The sequence below is a fragment of the Mycena indigotica genome (genome assembly GCF_014461135.1).
Source record: "Mycena indigotica strain 171206Taipei chromosome Unknown Mind.scaff0015, whole genome shotgun sequence".
Lineage (NCBI taxonomy): Eukaryota > Fungi > Basidiomycota > Agaricomycetes > Agaricales > Mycenaceae > Mycena > Mycena indigotica.
The window spans coordinates 1,141,874-1,161,200 of record NW_023503014.1 but is presented as its reverse complement, the minus strand read 5'-3'; the positions used below and the strand labels follow the sequence as shown (position 1 = coordinate 1,161,200).

General features: G+C 52.3%; 4 protein-coding genes across 4 annotated transcripts; 2 read left to right on the top strand and 2 right to left on the bottom strand.

Annotated features, from left to right (window-relative positions):
* Positions 1-2,137: 2,137 nt before the first annotated feature.
* MIND_01339600 (uncharacterized protein) lies at positions 2,138-3,518 on the bottom strand (the record flags this gene model as incomplete). The annotated part of the gene is made up of 8 exons (XM_037369841.1): positions 2,138-2,277; positions 2,334-2,731; positions 2,785-2,919; positions 2,965-3,029; positions 3,078-3,143; positions 3,196-3,299; positions 3,354-3,439; positions 3,490-3,518. The coding sequence occupies 8 exons, from the start codon at positions 3,516-3,518 to the stop codon at positions 2,138-2,140; spliced, it is 1,023 nt and encodes a 340-aa protein (XP_037213837.1).
* Positions 3,519-5,776: 2,258 nt separating this feature from the next.
* On the top strand, positions 5,777-6,683 carry MIND_01339500 (C2H2 finger domain transcription factor mtfA; the record flags this gene model as incomplete). The annotated part of the gene is made up of 2 exons (XM_037369840.1): positions 5,777-6,236; positions 6,589-6,683. The coding sequence occupies exons 1-2, from the start codon at positions 5,813-5,815 to the stop codon at positions 6,681-6,683; spliced, it is 519 nt and encodes a 172-aa protein (XP_037213836.1). The 5' UTR covers positions 5,777-5,812.
* A 461-nt stretch (positions 6,684-7,144) lies between these two features.
* MIND_01339400 (uncharacterized protein) lies at positions 7,145-8,597 on the bottom strand (the record flags this gene model as incomplete). Its single annotated transcript, XM_037369839.1, has 4 exons — positions 7,145-7,723; positions 7,768-8,146; positions 8,218-8,325; positions 8,374-8,597. 4 exons carry the CDS (start codon positions 8,595-8,597, stop codon positions 7,145-7,147), a joined length of 1,290 nt encoding a protein of 429 aa, XP_037213835.1.
* Positions 8,598-14,213: 5,616 nt separating this feature from the next.
* Positions 14,214-15,332, top strand: MIND_01339300 (uncharacterized protein; the record flags this gene model as incomplete). The annotated part of the gene is made up of 2 exons (XM_037369838.1): positions 14,214-14,557; positions 14,606-15,332. 2 exons carry the CDS (start codon positions 14,214-14,216, stop codon positions 15,330-15,332), a joined length of 1,071 nt encoding a protein of 356 aa, XP_037213834.1.
* Between the last annotated feature and the right edge of the window lie 3,995 nt (positions 15,333-19,327).

Here is a 19,327-nt window from a genome sequence, read left to right as displayed (position 1 = left end):
TATAGGGCCCGACGGCCCGACCCGAACCCTGACAGAATGTAGACCTTTAGAGATGTATGACTTGTAAAAGGGATAAAACAAGCAAAACCTGAGGCAATAGTTATTCAGGTCTAATCTTTTATATTTATAAGATTATTATCAGTTGCTAATTAAACAAGCAGCCTATATTTAACACAGTATTAGGAGATCCACTTGATTGTAACTGAGGAGTAGAGTCTAAACAAGGGTTTAGTTAAGAATAAAGAGATAAGATAGAGGCTTGCTATATTAATACCCTAACTTGAAGGTTTTGATCATTTAACAAGAACTTCTAATATAAATAGGGTTACATAGGCAGCATTAGTACACAAAATCAGCAATACTTGGACATTAGATAAACAAGAAACAGACAAAGCCTTAAGGGCCTCTAAGATAGCTTCTATTATTAAATAAAGTAAAATAGAGCCTGAGGTTATTTTGCATAAGCTGATGCTATTAGACACATAATATATAACAGGATAGTAGGAGGGACCTGGGAAGAGATTATTATATTCTTGTTGGGTGATAATGGGCAGGGTGCTAACTGGATAGGCATTATAAGTTGTTGTACTAGGAAAGGGGAGAAGTCAAAAACAATGGGCTAGGGGATTATAGCGGACTAGAGCACATCTCCGCCGCTGCTGCAGTGTAATAATCTAATATCTGTCTTCCTTATAATATTCAGTGTGCTGCTGCTGATGTCTGCACTCTAATGATGTCATTCTTTTTTCCTTAGTATATATAGCCTGTATTAGGTAGAGTTTCAGAAAGAATCTATCTTTTACGCCTGTTCTTTACGCGCTCTGATCTGTGTGACGGAACTCCAGACCGGCTTCTGTTACAGGGATGTAGCCATACCTGTTTAAACACTTTTTAGAACGTTTTAGGTCAGGTTCTGAGACTTTAAGTCAGTGCAAGGGCCTTAATGCGGGAAACACCAGACACAAAACCACTATATAGGAGCAAACATGTAACAACAATAAAATAGATAACATAGACAACTTCTTAATATAATATCCCACACAGGGCCATTTGATCGATCTTGTGTTATAATCACTGCACCAATAGGGCCAAGGCTTAGTGGTGGATATGGCTCTGAGTATAATATCATCTCATCTCAAATAATCCACCTATCAATCCCAGATATCCTCACATATTAGCAGAGCGTCTGGGCCTATACTATGATATTTGCTCAGATAATTCTCCAATAATCCTGAGACTTGGAGTATTTTTTTTTTGTGTATACGACAGGTGTGGGGATGAATCAACATAATCTGATGTGATTGATGCTGTTTCCATATATGGTAACTTTTCCTGAAGGATACAAGTCAATATCTAAGATCAGGTATAAATAATTCTAAATAATTTTGATGTGGTAAGACTCAGACAATAAGATGTGACACTGGTATATGGTATGTGATGTCATGTCACAAAGAAGCTATCATCCCAATCTCTAATGTTATAAATAATAATAAATAATTGAAGTCTCTAGAGACTTAGGTAACAGGTTAGACTCACTGCCTAGGGACACACTGTTACTTGTGTGTCATGATGTGTGACAAATTTCCTAAAAAGGAAATTTTTGCCATTTGACTGTATAATCATTAGAGAATGTTACACATCGTCACAAAATCAAAGTTGTGTATTTTGACGATACAAACAACTTTCATTAAGTGACCTATGGTCACAGGTGAATAATTGTGTCAGCATTGACCAATCATTTGCTGATCTACACCTAATACTGTAATATATTACTAAGTACTAGTCCACCTCCTAGAAACTGATACCTTACCCCTCTAGCATATCTCTATTCTGGGTTATATAGCACCTAAGGCCTTTAGGAATTGACTAGCTCTAACACTTGTTCAATGGTAGGAAATGGGTGGAGGTGTAGGGCTTGGTTTATATAGGTGCTAGACTATCTGATGATATCATATCAACTTAGATCATAAGATTACATGTATGTAGTCCCAGTATATTAGCAAAATCCCGCTTAATTTAGTATTCAGGCATGCTTGACAGTGAATAGATCAAGGCAATGGTAAAACAACTTTCATTAAGACCTGATGCGCACAAGCCGCATATAAATAGTACATAACCCCTCATACCTGCATCAATGCTAAATAACTCCCGCTATATGGGCCTTGCTCTCGCCCACGCTGGCCTCGTCGCCCGTGTCGTCCACCGCGCTGCGCGCCAGCTTCGAGTCAAGGCCACGAATATCGTCGTCATTGTTAACCTGCACGATCTGGTGGACATCTGTGCGCGAAGGGTTAGCCCACGGGGTCGCCAGAAACAGATGCAAAAGAACACACGGATACCGCCAAACGTATCCAGCCGCGTCGCGCGATCACGATCTCGAGCGGTCCCCGAGGCGCCGCGTGAGCCTGAGAAGTGCTCGTCAGACGCGTCGCTCGGGTCGCCCGCGCCGCCCATCCGGCGCGTGGTGAGGTTGAACAGGAGCGTGCAGCCGTAGAGCCGGCCGAGAAAGAAGCCTGGCGCGAGGGAGAGGGCTGTGTTCGGCCACAGCGCGAATGTTATCAGCGTCACAGCGGCGACGACGGCGGTGGCGGAGCCGGTCTGGATCGCCCCTACGATAAGTCGGTGGATGATGCTACGCGTGCTCTTAAAATTGCTCTTGAAGCCGCGCAGGGTGATGACCAGCGCGCCTGCGACGCCAATGTCCGTCACAACAGACGCGATAAGCCATACCCTGTCGTTACATTGACTCAGACGAATTTAACTTAGAAAACTTGTTGAACGAACATGGAGATAGGCACAATCTTCTTTCTGTCGCTGGTGCTTCGGTGTACCATCGATAATATTCCGAGCCCAATGGCCCCGCTGACGGCGGTCAACGCTCCGAGTACCAGTATGCCGCAGATGACGTAGTTTTTCGACCTAGTGGGGAATGAGCGCGCACAAACACCACAACCAACGACCCACAGTATACCGTAGCGCCAGACGAGGTAAAGCTGGACAATGAAGCCACTGATACCGGACGTTATGCACTGTTTAGCGGTGAGCCTTTTCGGAGAGCGAACATGGTGGGGACTCACATAGACAGCCCCAGGCCACGCATTGTATGCAAGGTAGGCCATGTCACCCCAGTGGGTAACAAGCATCTGCAATCAGCCTCAGGCTCAGCGAACATGGCAGGCGCAAGGAGGTACATACCAGATAAGCGAAGGCCGAATCTCCTATCGTCCCCACGGTGTCAATTAGCAATTGCAAGGCGACGATCCAGCGCACGAAGGTGGTATTTGCGCCTGGCGAACGAACTTGTGGGTGATGTCAGTATGTATGGACCGGAGAACACGATGAAGACGGCGCACGGTGTTTGTTGGTATAGTACTCGTACGCGAGGAGCAGCTCCACCATGTATACCATGGAGTTGATCCATGTGCCGATGAGCGGGGGCCTAATCGGGTCAGTAGTGGTCTGTGGAACGCGAAAGAGCGGTCCACGCACGCAAAGACATCCTCCAGGAAAGCAGGCATTGGCGTGAAGGGAAATAAAATTTGCCGGAACCCACAAGCCGGCGACGGGGCCTATATACGAAGCCTGTCCGAGTCAGGGACAACTCGGCGTCTAGACTTTCTTAGGATTTGTCCCCTCCTCCTGACTGAGGGTGATGTCTTGTGCCTGAGACACATTTAGAAGCTCACTGGAGGTAACGAGGACTGGCCTCATTCTCTTAAGCCCTCTCGCATGCGACAAGGAGGACCAATTGGGGCGACGAGGGCACGAAAGAGAGGCAGAATGCGGATGTTCTGGTGTTTCGCGATCGATCGTCCGTGGCAGTGGTGATTCGAAGTGACGGAGAGGAGAGTGAGGACATCCCAAGGAGATCGACATGCTTCGACATGGCGGTCAAGAGTAAAAATGCGGAGTGTGGGAAAAACTCGGCGACAGGACCGATGGCGGCAGCTTCGGCCGAAAGAATGGCACATGTGAGCTTCGACTCTCGAACGGATTCAGTGGCATGTGGACTTCTAAGACCATTTACTGAGCATCTCCATGTCGCATGTGGTTGCACGCATTGTATATGTACAAACCCTTATAATTACACAATTGGTTGCGGTGTTCGGGACTCGAACAGACGACGGTCAAACGATGGTAACGCAAAATAGTTTTGTTGATGATCACATGCGCTTAGTCACGATGACTCACTTGCTTTCACTCTTCCACGACTGACGACATGGCTCTTCCTGAGCCCCGTCTCCCGCCCGAATTGGAGCGCGAAGTCTTCGAGCTGGCTGCCATCTCCGACCTCGCATCGATTCCTATGCTTTCACTCGTCGCCCGTCGCGTACACCATTGGCCGGTCTTCTCATTTGCCCACCTTCAATTCCGCTTATCCGCCCGCAGGGTAACGCCGTTCGTCTTCTACGTCGTCCGTCTGAATCACTCGCGGCATGCCGCCGCCTTCGTTGCCGAAATCCGCCGGCAGCCCGCGTCGTACTTCGTCCACGTAAAGCACGTCCTTATGGAGTCGACCGGGCACTGGAAAGTGGCGGATGTGCTCCAGATCCTCGACAAGTGCCGTGGCCTGCGCAGCGTCGGGCTGACGTATCTATTCCAGCAGCCCGACGTTCTTCGCGGACTGGCGCCGCTGCGCATCCAGCGCTTGACCGCGACGCTCAGCCACCTCTTCCCCGGAGAACCTGGCGCCATCGACCCGCGCCACCCGGCGCTGCAGCACGTGACGCATCTCAGCCTGCATGATGGTATCAGCTTCCATGACACAGGCCACAGCGATGGAAGCATCCTTGCTCGCGTCTGTCGCGCATTGCCCGCCGTGCCCTGCCTGACACATCTTCGCTTCAACTTTGCCCCCACCCGTCCGGGAATCACCTTCATACAGCACCTCCTCCGTGACTCTCCGCGTCTGCAAGTACTCTTGCTCGCGCAGGTCCGAGACACAGAGCTGGAGGCGAATTTGGCGGATCGGAGGGTTGTCATTGATTACTTCTCCACGGAGCCGCATTTGGAGCCAACGTACGCAGGGTTCTGGAACGACTGGGAGCGCGGCGTGCGTCCTGGCCCAGAGAAGGACATGTGGACGCAAGCAGAGGAGGTCGTCAGATCGCGGGAGCGCAACCCCGAGAATGGCAAGCAGTTCCACCCCCTCGTCCGTTCCAGCCACTGATTTCTGCACAGCGAAGTCCCATTAACGTGTCTTCGAACCCATTTGCTACTATTTGAGTGCCCGGCATTACGCTGAGGCCTGCCCGAATTCGGGCTCGTCGAAGTTTCGAGGTCTCCACTTGGACATCTTGTATTGCGTTCCGGCCGGGAAGCCGTATTTGCACGTTTCCGAGTCACCATTGCAGTGAACGGCGCCAGCCGCCAGGGAGCCAGCTCCTCGGTCTATAAATGGAGTGGCGCCGTGAATAATTCACTGGTATGCCGTTCCGTCGCCGTTCTTAGACGTCTTAGTCATTGGGTATGAGGCGAGATGTCAAGATTCGGTCCGTCTGACCACACAGAGTTGACGACGGTCTCGTTCTTTGTCTGGCTTCGGGAGATCTACACGAACGCCGCCGATCAAGAGCCAATGGCAGCGCGCGTCGACGGCGGACGTCATTCGAGGAGGTCAGCCCGCGAGGTAATTAAGTCTAGCGTCCCCGAGAAGGTTGATCGCGACGTATTTAGCTGGGCCGGCAATGGCGAGGCGCCAATCACATTCGTGGTTCTCTCTAGCCCGAGATTATCACCGTGAGATCGTGGACCCTGGTCCGTGCCCACACCAAGTTGGAAGGTGCCACCGCCCGCGGTCGGCCTGCCTGTCATGCGCCATAAATATGCAGTTGGAGCGCCCTTTGCTCCCCTCTTCCACACCACACGGTACTGCCCATGTTTCAAGCCACGCACGCTGCTGGTTCCAGCCGCGCGGGGTATGGTGTTGCACTCCCAAGCATACACGAGGTCCTTCCCCCCGCATCTCCTCCCTCGCCGACTCCAGCTGGCCACCCCTGCTGCGCTGGCTCTCCCGCAAACGTTCGCCATCCCCGCCTCGCCGCTCACCAGCGGCACCAAGTCGCCACGGTCATCGCACTCGAGCCAGGAAGACGACCAGAGCGAGGGCGAGGGCGACCTGCCGCCGCTCAGCGACGATGAAGAAACGCGACGACACGTCTGCCAGATCTGCCGCCGGCGCTTCAGCCGCCCAAGCAGCCTCAAAACCCACCAAAACACCCATTCTGGTGCGACGCGTGAGTGGCCGCAGCTTCCCGCCCGCTTCTTTGGTGTCCGTTGTTCTGCCCTTCGGGAGACCCGCGGAAGCTCGCACATTCCGTGTATCCGCATGGCGATGTGAGGGCATCACGTCTTCTGGCACCTCGGGCGCACGGCCTGACAGGCCGACCCGTCAATCGCCGTCACCTCGCGCGGATCGACGATGGGCCTGCGCGCCGCGGCGTCCGCGATGGCGCAATAAGAAGCGCGGTGACAGCTGACACGGCCTGGGCGCGCCTGCCAGTGATCCGCGTCCTCGCCCTCCCATGCTGTCCACCCTTCTGCTCCACCCCTCCTCCTCCATTGCCCGTCGGCTGATCCGCTTCGCAGCATACCCGTGCCCGTTCCCCGGCTGTGGGCGCCAGTTCAACGTCAAATCGAACATGCGCCGGCACCATCGCAACCACGCGGCCCCCGCAGCCTGAACCGACCCCGCGTTATTTTTGGAGCCGCGTCGTGGTTCGGCCATAGAATGCAGGATTTTGTATATCAATAATGATGATCTATATTTACGACGCTTTACAGATGACTGTATACATCTTCCCAGTTACCCGCTGCCTAGACACCCTGTATTGTACTTGCTTTTTCCCTCCACAACATGAAATTTGCATTCATCCATGACCTCGCTTGATGTTTTCGGTGTCCCGCTGCGGCTTCACAATCCCGCGAGAAAAGGTGTCATTTTCAAGATATTATTAGATTATGTAGTCAGTCACACTAGGCTCGATTCTCAATACTTACTGCACCATTTCACCTGTGCACATGTACACCAACACGACATGTTGTCTGACTCGTTCAATCGTCACCATTGTCTCCCTCCTGGTCCGCACCGTTGACACGCCGATGGGCCTCGCGCTGCACCCGCCACTCCGTCGAGCTCCTCACCTCATCCACCATCCGCTGCGCCTGCCACACCCACGTCTCCCCCCCGCCCGACCGCCGCGCGGCACATCTCGCGCCAGCGCCGCAGGTACACCGGCGCATTCGGCCGCCGGAAGTCTGCGCTGATCACCGGCGCGTCCGGGGCCGTGGGGTCCTCGTTCAGGAGGCGGATGTGGTTGTAGAGCCAGCCGAGATGCAGGAGCTCCTCGAGCCCGATCTCGGTCGTCATCACCCGGTGGCGCCGCAGCAGCGGGAGCCACGCGTCCTGGGCCGTCGCCGGCTCGAGCTTCGCTCCCGTGACCACGGGCGTTCGCTCGGGCAGCGGGAACCGGGGCGGTGGCCGGACGATCCGGGGCCGGCGTGTCCATTCCGGCGCGTACGAGTTGCCGTTGAGGATGCACGTGCTGAGCGTCGGCACCAGGTCGCCGTAGTAGCAAACGCGGGCAAACTCGTCCACGAAGTCGTTCGCCTTGTCCTCGTCGACTTCCAGATCGGGATTGTACTCCACATGCGGAGGGAGGAGCTTGAGCGAGACCAGGTGGTGCAACGCCGGAAGGGCCTCCACGACGGTCGCTTCGAAGGCCTGAGCAACGCATGAGACATGTCGGACGGAGCAGAGTAACACACATTTTGGTCTTCCCACTCCTCGAAGTCGTAGTCGTCGAGAAGGAACACCAACTCCTCGATGTACCACGCGTGCTTGGCAATGGCGGGGAACAAGCCCGCATCCACGGCCCGCAAAGCGTTGGTCAGCGACTTCGGGAGGCTGCCCACTTTCTGTAGTGCGAGCAGCGCCGCCGTGCAGAGCCCCTCTCCGGGGATCCAGTCGATTGACACGTGCTGGAGCGACGGAAGGCTGTTCGGCCGAAGCATCGTCACAGTGCGGGAGGGCGCGGTGAGACATTCCAAGGCGGGAAGGAGCGGGAGTTGCACATCATCGGAATGCCAACTGAGGTGGAGTTCGACGAGGTGGGGTGCAGAAAAGGAGGGTCCGCTATGCTCGCGACTGTGTTCCAGGCATGGAGAGCGGGGAACGAGAGCCCCGACTGTGTGATGATTTTGGCGATGGGGAAGCACCTGGGCACATATATCTCTTTGATGTGAATCGCATGCCTGAGGCCCGCAATGATAAGGCGAGAAAAAGCGCCGAGGAGTCTCCGTCTGACACTCCCGTCCAGTCCACGGCTTCCGTAGCGGATGAGACACAGGCTAAAGCCAACGTTGACGACGCACATGTAGAGCCTCCGAATAGCCCGCGCCCGCTCCGGCCGCCGCCGCAGGACGTCGAAGCAGCGCACGATTTCGCGCGGCGAGCGCAGCCGGATGTCGCGGTAGATGAGGCGCTGGCCGACGGCGTGGAACGCCTGGCTGGTGCATGCCAGAGTCAGCAGCGCATCGTGGTCCGCCTCCACGGCGATGTAGTGCAGCAGCTCCACCGGCAGCGCGGGGACCCTCATGGGGGAACGAAAGAGGAAAAGGGTGCACAGCATTCTTGATGGAATCCGATCATCATGCGGCGGATATCAGATCCGCCAACAGGGTGAACCTGAAACAAATCACTGCGTTGGCTGTCTGTCACACTGAGGTTTCTGCCAAAAAATGGGCCCTGAAGTAGGATTATATTGACAACTTGGAAACATAACAAATAAAATCCCAGGAAAATAGACTTGATTTGTAAGGAATAATGCTAGCTGATCAACATTATTAATTATAAGTCCTGTACATTATCTATAATATTAAAACACTACCGTGCCGGCATTGACAGAAAGTCACGCAAAAAGTGATGCGTTTTGATTGATGGCACGTGAAATTCATGTGACCACCCCCCCCCCTCGGATACCGCCCGCCGGCTGCGAGCCGCAGGCGAGCGGCCGTGCGGGCGCTGCAACCACCTTTTGCCCATGCCGAAGGCGCGGGTTAGTATACTTGTATATAGTAAATTATCACCTGTACCACAGGTTACTGAGAGAAAAGAGGTATGAAGGCAACCCTTTCAGCTAGAATGTAAGGCTGGAAAAATTTATATCATGCCATCAAAAATATCACATGTTTAGTTGCCTGGTTTATAAACCAGTTTATAAACACCAGTTTATAAACACCAGTTTGGGAGACTGAAAATTATAAACCATTTTTAAATACTCAAATATTTAAAAACTGCACCCTAAAGGAATTGGAGGATATATCATAAGATCTAAGACCATATTTTAATCAAAGATCAGGGGCAGTACCAAAGTGTACCTAATGTATCACAAACAAGTGACAAATTGTCATCACATATGACATATCACCTGCATATATGACAAATAGGGTAATAAAAATGTGACACTATTTTTTGATAAATATTTGAGCTTGAATAAGGTGCACTGATTGTCGACAAAACATGGTCGCGAAGGGTAGTTGCAGTGTATGCTATATTTGATACCCTGATTCAGAAACTTAATGTCTTGTATCAGACTGGTCTTGCATTGCAGTTCTAACTGTACATACAGATTACCATCTATGTTGTGTAAGAGCATGTATAGAGCTGAAACTGGCCTTCAATCAATTAATGCATACTGTAGTATTTTGAAAGTGTCCTGCAATTTTCCATTGTTTTGTGCCCAAGAAGGCTAAAAAAAATTGAATTTTGATGTTAGCAATTTTTTTCTAAGGAGTTTTTTTTGGCTGTGTATCTCAGGGGAACCCCCACTTCGGCCTCCTTCGGACCGTCCAAGCACATCCGAGGCGCATCCGACGGGCACCCCCTCGGACGCTCCAACCTACCCTAACCCTCGTCCTTGGCCTCCTTTGCCCACACAATCACTGATCCGTCAAGACCCTCCCAACGATCACCTTGGGACAGAGCCTGCGACGCTGCTCAGGCCTTCTGCGCTCTACGTCGGCAGTTACGGACGACCAGTATATAGTTGGCGCCCTAGCAGGCGGACCCTTAGAGTTTCTTCTCTTTGGATCCTCCCCTGCTAGGTCGGTCCCTCCATGTATTTCCGTAGCTTCTATTCACGCTTTGGATCCTCCCCTGCTAGGCTTTCATCGGAGTCTCCAGGGTTGCCCTTACAGTGTAACATGTAACACAGACACTTGATTGACATACTATGGCATTGTATAACATAGATACCAGTGTCACATCTTGTTGTATGAGTAAGCCTAGCAATCTATAGTGGGTACTGTAAGGGTGAGATCAAGGATGAGTCGCCCCTTGGAGAAGTTCTCCCACTGCTGTCTGGGACCATTCAAGGCACTGTCCCATTTCGATCAACTGTCCGGGGCATATAACGCATAATGCAAGCTGTCCGCCGGACAAGCAGCTACAGACAAGCAGTATATAGTCGGCTACCTAGCAGGCAGACCCTTAGAGCTTCTTCTCTTTGGATCCTCCCCTGCTAGGACCTTGATCTCAGGCCTCCGGGGTTGCCCTTATAAATCTATTGAATGATTTGAATGTCATCCCATTTGGCCTTTTGCTTGTTTCCTTATATACTTTAGATGTTTAGTTTGTTTTCTTTATCTTGTGTATGTCTTCTTTTTCCCCTTACTATGCCCTTATACTTATTATAGGTGTACTTTGGTGCTGGCCCCCATTGTTTATATATGTGGTCTTATATCTTGTAGCATATTTGGTGCATTAATTATAGCCGCAAAGTTGTCAGGTGATATTGCACACTGGCAATTTGGGCAAAAAGGGCCACTCGAAGCTGGATTTATATGGCAAGGATCCAGTGCCAAAAATGACAGGCTGATTGCTGCTAAATCAAGGCCCTGGATATAGTTGCACTGGGGAATTACCTTATTTGGTAATGTTCTGGTCATATGCATGGAAATCAAGGGCCTTGGTTTGCAAACAATCAGGGGTATTGATTTTGACAGACATTTGTCACATAAAAATCCTGCTTCCAGTGGCCTTTTTTTCTTTGAATTTCCAGTGTGATTTAGGGCCTTGTTTTTATTAGGGTGTTTTGAAACCAGGTTTAAAACACTCCTGTTTTATTTGTTTCTCAACACCTTCTCCCAGAATGCCCTGTTTTTAATGTTTGTATTAGTAAGCATCCAAGAGGAGGTGAACGCTCTTGACAATGTTTCTGGCCAAATCAGAACTAATTGTCCTGATTTTGTTATAAACTTCATCCTGTAGGACAAGAAGAGGGTGCTATCCGCTGCTGTTGATATGATCAAATAACCATCAAGACGATCAAACTTTGATATATAGTAAAAATAGCCTTTTTTTCCAAGCTAATATAAGGCACCATGGATACTAAAGCAGATATCCTAAAATCAAGGGGCATCATGATGTGACAATCTGACTACATGCTGGGTGGTTGGTCACCCTGGGAGGGCTTAAAATAATTTCTGTCAATGATTATATTTAGGTTTTATTAGGCTAATAATGGGCTGGGTAAATGCACAATAGCCTCAGAATGCTTGCTTGACCATTGAATAGGCCTTGGAACTTGTTGGAAGTTCTTTGCAAGCTGTACCATAATCATAGGCCAAAGGGAAGTGCATGTGCCAGCTCTATCAAGCTTCTCATTGGCCAAAAGCCACCATGTCAGAATGAAGAACAACAGATTGCAAAACCATGGTCTGTCCTACCTGTCACAATCCTGCTAGTACTGCCAGTGAGTATAGACTGGCAGTCCAGCTTGTGACAGTAGCAACTGGAGCGGCATTGGTGGCCTTGGGGCAGAAAGATGATGTCCATGTTCTTGGGACTTTGGGAAGGGCTCCCTGCCCAGAATGCAGAGACTGAAAGTGCTATGGAACTGTGCTTAACAGACATGTGTGATCAAATATTTCCTTTTATGGTATATCTTATCTTATCCGCCATTCACATGCCCCCTTGCCTAAAATGGAAAATTTGGTTCATTTTGGCAACTTGAATCTCAGTGAAGGTGTTTATAAACTAAAAAAAATGGTTTAAAAACAGGGGTCTGAGAAGGTTTTTTATAAAACAGGTTTGATAACCTAGAAATTTTTTTAAAAACCAGGCCCTGTGATTGGCTCTAAGTCAAGTCCAATCTGATGACTTAATATATGCTCCAATTTCTTATAAATCAAGTTATATTATCTTTCCAAGTTGTTAAAATATATATCTTTTTTTTGGCTACTATTTATCATCAATAAATCCCGCTTCAGGGCCCATTTTTTGGCAGGAACCCCGGTGTGTCAACCACCGGTCTGCTTGGGTGTTGTATACTTGTGCCTGGCTGTCGGACAGCCGGAATGCGGCTGTTGAGCGGCATTTGCGCATTTACGCAATAATGCAATCAATCACACGTCATGGGGCTGGCGAATAGCCGGAATGGCGTTTTCTTCTTTGCCTCCCACTTCCACGTTGTGCGACCGCTGCATCGACCCCTTCCTGCGTCCAAGGCAGGCAGACTGTCATACCTCCCGTAGATGTGCGGCCCGCGGTCTCGACTATGACGGACGGTGGCGCGACGCATATGCCCGCGGACGTGCACCAGCAGATGTGAGTCCTACGACCATATGCATTGCGTGCGCTGCTAAACTGTCGTCTCGCAGAACCCTCAACCACTACATCAACATTGCCGCCTTCAGTAAGTCCCGCCGGCCCCACAAATTCAAGCTCCGACGCATTCCGCAGCGCTGCTTTTTTACGACTACCTGCTTACGCTCGAGTGGGAGGTGGCGCGGTACTGGGCGCCACTCGTCCGGACCCGAGCCCGCGCAAGTGTCCCCAGCGTGCTGTTCTTCGTCAACCGCTATGCGACGCTGTTGGGCAACGTGCCCGTCGTGGTGCTGCAGTTTTGGGGTGCAAAGCCGGGGGAACGGAAGCTAAAAGTGCGTGTCGACAATTGGATATCTGGACTGAGCTGACTGGCTATAGTTGTGAGTCCTCGCCGCTGCTATAACTCTCTCTCCCAGATTCATCCGCTCATTCAGCTGCGACGACCTCGAAACGTATCATCGCTACTTCGTACTGGTCGTACAGGTATTCGTGGGAGGTATGCTTCAAGGCTCAGGACTGTCAATGTACAGTGCTCAAACTACCGATAGTCATGCTTCTTCTCCGCACATACGCGCTCTATGACCAATCCCGGTCCGTCCTCGTCGGCATGCTTGCGTTTGGTCTCATTATGGTTGCCGTCGGCCTAGTGCGTCCGCTTGTCCCTTAGCGTGGCTCTCACTGAATACCTTTTTCTGCAGTGGGGCGGACTCCACACGACCCCCGGAGAGGCGGGCAAAACGTTCGCGCTGCAGACCGGCTGTGCGCGAAGCATCCCATCCAGCGAGTACATCTAAATCATATCCAGCTACTTCGGATTTTACTGACCTGCGCGCAGAAGTACGGGCTTGATAGTCGCATGGTCCGCGATGGGCCTTTTCGACTCTATGATCTTCGCGCTGACGCTGTATCGCACCGTCGTTTCGCTCGGCGTGCGTGGAGTGGGAGTAGGCCGGATAAGGGGCAGCATGGGGCTGGTTGGTATCCTGATGCGCGATGGCGAGTCCTGTTGTCTTCCAGTTGAAGCAAGTACTGAAACAAAATCTAGGGTGTCTGTATTTCGGGTATGCCGTTCGGGTCCGACATGCCAGTGGACGCTGACTGCTGCCAGCGTTATGATCCTCTGTAACATTGGGAACATTGTCAGTTTTGCGGTGCGTATCTGCTGCTCTACAGTAGAAGCCCGAAACTCATCGTGTTCCAGGTCGGGGAGGTACGCTAAGTTTCCTTCGGCCTCCCGAACTTATAAAGAGCCCAGGACTTTACACGTGGCATCCTCGATACTTTCACCAATATGTCCGTCTGCCAAACTTCATATTTTCACGGCTTATCACCCAGTAGCGTTTCGTCTATCATGATATCGCGATTGATGCTGAACATCCGCGACCCTGCTGTCTCGAGGCACGCCACTCCCGTCGGCACGCATCGCACGCATACAACTGAGGACGGTGTGAGCCTAGAGACGGGGCTGTTTTCGACGTATTGGGATGCAGATTCGAGAGTGACTGTCCCCAGCCGCGTCGCACCGTAGAACATAGAGTAGGTAATGTACTAATACGTGGACTTTGCAGAGACTCGGAGACGCAAATACATAGATCATATTCCTCACATGATTCTGCCGATCATTGAGGCAGTGTTATCACAGGTTGTTCCCAGACCACCACCACAAATGAGCGCCGACACGGACATGGCCGTGGCTCAGACGTCGGGCAGTCCGGATCTTAAGCGCGCTGAAGGTTTGTACTTCCAGGATTGCGGGCTGATCATCCGCGCGGACGACACCCTATTTCGCGTGTCTGGCCAATATCTGGCGACACACTCGGCATTCTTTCGCGACATGCTGTCCATTCCCGTCCCGGCCGACGCCGAGAAGATTGACGGGTGTCTAGTGGTGGCGGTCTCGGACTCGGCGGGAGACATGGCGGCGTTTCTGCGCGGGATAATGTACCCAAGGTTCGCACGCCGGTTTCCGCACACAAGTCCCTGCTGAGTCATAATTAGTTTCTTCGAGTCCCCGCCGGCTGCGGTTACCTTCGAGAAACTGCGGCCTGTCCTCCGACTGAGCCACAAATACGACGTTGGCTGGCTGCAGCGGCGCGCGCTCGCCCATCTCGCTCGTACCCACCCGACCACGCTGGATGATTGGTACACGCTTACGGCGATGCCCGCGTCATTCGTCAACGGCGCCAGCGCCGAGCTCTGCATCGAGATCATACTCATCGCGCGTGATTTTCGGCTCGAGTGGCTCCTCCCGATGGCCTTCTACCGCCTCACACGCTCCAAGAGCTCCCTCCCCGTGCTCGCCTCCGACCTGTCGCTGGCGGACAAGCGCCGCTGGGGCGATGCCGTGCGAAAGCTCGACCTCGAATGGCGCACGCAGGCGCTCGACTTCCTCTGGCAGCCGCGGCAGATTACGCAATGCACCAAGCCGGCGTCGCCGGCCGCCGCCTGTCCCGAGACGCGTTTGGCCTACCGGAAGCGCACGGAGCAGATGCGGGAGTCGCCGAAGGAGCAGTATGTGATGCCGCTCGACCTCTGGGGCGAGGCGTGGTGGAAGGCGATGGCGGACATGCATGTCTGTGGCGGGTGTTTGGGGGAGATGCGCCGCCTGAAGCGCCTGGCAGACGAGGCGTTCTGGGAGGCGCTCCCGCGAATATTTGACCTGGGTGACTGGGCAACGCTGGAGGCCAGGAAGGCCCAGACATTTAGTGAAGATGTCTCGGGTTGAACTTTGGTCAGACTGGGGCAGCGGGGCTACAGGCCACCTGAGTAGCACAGTTGTTCAAGTTTTGTATGGCTTCTATTCCTCCTAGTCCTACTCCTACTCTTTGTGTCATTCCTTGCTTAGGTCTAGAGCAATACAACTGGCAGCAGCTGAAATGAAGCCTTTAAGGTAACCCAAACACACCAGATTTGGTAAAATATCCCTTAAAGTAGAAACTGTTCTAGATTCTGGTAGAATCTAGAACCAAATCAACCTATGGAGATTTGCCCAAAATATACATTTTTGAAACTGAGAATGATTTTAGTCAAATATATACTAGTTTTAGACAGTCTGAGATGAAAACTATCTATGGGACTGAAACCATTCCTGAAATGGTTGATATCTGTGCACATATATTTGGTCATGATATCACGCGCATCAAATGTGGCGAAACTGACAGTGAAACAAAGGATTTCACTGACAGTTTCAGCACAGATGATACAAAGGAAATCAGCAGTGGAGAAATGTCACGGATAAGACCCGGCCCGTCCGCTCCGGCGCTGGTGTCGGGCCATTGCGGGCCCGTAACACGCAGCACGTGACGACGGGGAACATGCGCCCCGGAAGGCACACGTGGGAAGCACGTGACCGAGAACGACGCGTCGAGCCGTCGCTGAGCCCAACTCGACACAAGGGGACTGGGGAGGAGTGCTAGGAGGTCAGGAGTAGCGCCTGGCCCGCAAGGGATGTACGATCGTCCCCTCTGCGGCCAGGAACGGGAGCGAGGAGGAGGAGGAGAGGCCAGGGTGTCCGATCACCCCCTTTGCGGGCCCGCGTATATAAGGCGCGATAGTGTACCCTGTACTCTATCGCTTAGATCGTCTGAAGAACTACCTTACTCCATGCGAGGAGACGCTATCGACTCATCGGGCCCGACACGACCCGATTCGAACCTTCGACCACCGACTACGGCAAGGGACCGAGTTCACGGGCCCTTTCGGTTTCGATCTACCCCGCCCGCCGTACTTGCGGGCCCGACTATCCGTCTGTTCTGTTCCGGGCGCGCGTTCTTAGGAGAAGTCCTTGCACATCCCGACCTGCAGTCTGACAAGAAATGCACATAGATTCTCTTTGTTTCTATTTGCATTTCTCCACTGCTGAAACTGTAGGTTTACAGTACAATGAAATCATTGTTGAAATCTCAAATTTATTCATGCCAGAAATTGTGATTAAAATTGTCAGTATATACATTGGAGAAATTGTAAGAGATATTATATGTATATCAGTGACTTGAGAGTCAACCCTCAAGTTAACCCTCAAGTCAACCCCAAGGGTCTGACCTCCAACTTTCTAATAAATGTTACCAGATTGTAGGGACCCTTAATACATGTTACTATTCAGTTTAGACCTATGCTTCAAAGTCAATGGTTGAGTCAGAAAATGCAAATTACTGACTCAACCCTGAGTTTTCAAAATAGTGGTAGGGTCATATCTTAATGAGTTCTTATCTGTTCCTAACATGTTATATATGAGCAGGAAGGTATTCAATTGGCCTATAAACTGGTATTCAATATCTTATCAGGCACATGGGGTGGGGGGAGGGGGATATGAAAGATTTGAGCCTTATATGGGAATAAAGAACCTGAAAATATAGTGTATACTCTAATTTCTATAGTTCTCAACCCTTATACTTACATCTAAGTATATACTTTCAGGCCCATGACAAGGGGGGTTCAAATTCAAAACATGGATATAGGGTCGGAAAGTTTTTTTCCAACCCTCTGGGGACCCCCCCCCCCTCACCCTCCTGCCATATAAGGTAATATGTTCCCATGATTCACGTCATGTGACCACTGATGTGATCAAAAAGTGGGATAAAAATTCCATCTTTGTGAAACTTTTTTCTTTGTGCAAAAACAATTATGTATGAATATGTGCATATGTGTAGGTCTGGAACCTTTAAACACATGATAGGCCTATGACAGGGTGGGCTATCCATTTTTCACCTAGATGCAAAGTTTGAGGCTTGAGAGGAGAGAAAATCTCCCCAGGGCTTTGCCACTGCCGATGCAAAACACGTCCACAAATGTAGGGTAGTGTCAGGGGAACCTCCCTTTCGGCCCGGAGACGCGCCCGATTCCGGTCCGACTCCGGTTCCGACTCCGGTCCGGCCCTCCATCTCGCCCGCACAATCACCGATCCGTCAACGCCCTCCCGACGGTCGCCCTGGGACCTCGCCTGCGACGCCGCCCAAGCCTTCTGTGCCCGACAGCGGCAGCTACGGACAAGCAGTATATAGTCAGCTACCTAGCAGGCGGACCCTTAGAGTTTCTTCTCTTCGGATCCTCCCCTGCTAGGTCAGCTTCATTTGTATTCACTTACCAATGTTCACTCTTCGGATCCTCCCCTGCTAGGACCTTGATCTCAGGCCTCCGGGGTTGCCCTTACAGCAGAAGAAACTCTCTACGGGATCAACCGGACAAGATTGCCAGGTTCGGCGCTGACTCAGGCTCGGAGTACGAGTCCGTTCCGCCCTCGTCACCGCCCCTGCCACTTGTCCCCTCCTCCTCTACTCCTGTGGTCCCCGCACCCGTCATGCCGTCCGGAGTCACTCCTACCGCAGACGCCCGGCTGGACTCACTCGAGGCGAAAATTGATAGCCTAACTGAGGCCCTTGCTTTACTCACCAACCAGGCTTCCGCTGCCGCTGCCGCCGCTAATAATGCTGGCGGACCCCAAACACCTTCGCCGGAGACGTCGATTCCGACTCCGACTCCGGTCCAGGGCGACTCGAAGCCCTTTTTGGCGACATCAACCTCGCCTCAAAATTGGTCTTGCGACCAAACCCCCCGTTCACCTTCAACGGCGACCGGAAACGCGGCCGCGCGTTCCTCTCGCGGTCCGCACCTCGCCCCGCCTTGCCCCTGAGGCCTTCGTGGTCAACGGAGAGGCGAGCGAGGAAAAGGCCGTCCGCTATGCCATGTCGTTTATGGCAGAAGGACCCGCTCAGCAATGGGCGGAGCGCCACGGAAGCAAAGCCCCGTTTCCGTTTCCGTCCTGGGGCTTGTTCGTTTCCGAGTTCCGACTCCGGTTCGTCGAGGAGAATGAGCAAGATCATGCTCTCTCCAAACTGGAGACTTCCGCCTATCACATGGGCACAAAGGATGTCTACCAGTACACCGACGACTTCGAGGACCTGATGGACCTCGCCGGATTCGAAGACGCGTTGGTCAAGGTGACCAAGTTCCGCCACGGACTTGACCCCCTGATCAACAACGGAATCATGTCCTCGAACGACCCCCGGACCTCCGGGACTACCTTAGCTGGCGCACCCGGGCTTTCCGTCAATACGAGGCCCTGGTCCGGGCCAAGCTGATCAAGTCAGCCGCCCCCAAGACGCCTGGCGGTTTGATTCGGACTCCGTTTCCGGTCAACCGCATCCCAGCTCCGGCCCCCTTCCGCCCGGTGGCTCCGGTCGTGCCCCCCGCGGCCCGCGCCCCCCGCTCCGGCGCCTCCAGCTCCCGTCCCAATGGAGTTGGATTGCACCAGGGCTCGGGGTGCCCCTCGCCGCGCCTGCTTCAGGTGCGGCGACCCAAACCATCTCGCCCGGGATTGCCCCCTCCCCGCCGATGTCCGCTCGATGGACATCCTCGACGAGGTGATCCAACAACTCGGTGACGAGATGTTAGCGGAGTTGATCGCCCGCTACACGGACACAGCTGCCCTGCCGGAGACGGCAGCGGAGTCGATGGCCGGAGAGGATTTTGTCCCCGCGACGAGTGACTGGTGTGCCCTCGTTCGCGTCTATAAATCGTTTTGCCTCTTTGTATGATGAATGCAGTTCCTTGCCCTACAATGAGCCCGAAACGAAAGACACACCCTCTCCTGCCCCCGCCTCGACTCCGTCTCCGACTCCGCCCGCGACTCCGGTCATCGTCCTTCGCCGCCTCACTGCCTGGGAAAAGAAACTGCCCAAGCAGTACACTGTCGCTGCTTCCCCTGGAGTGAACTCCCTCCAC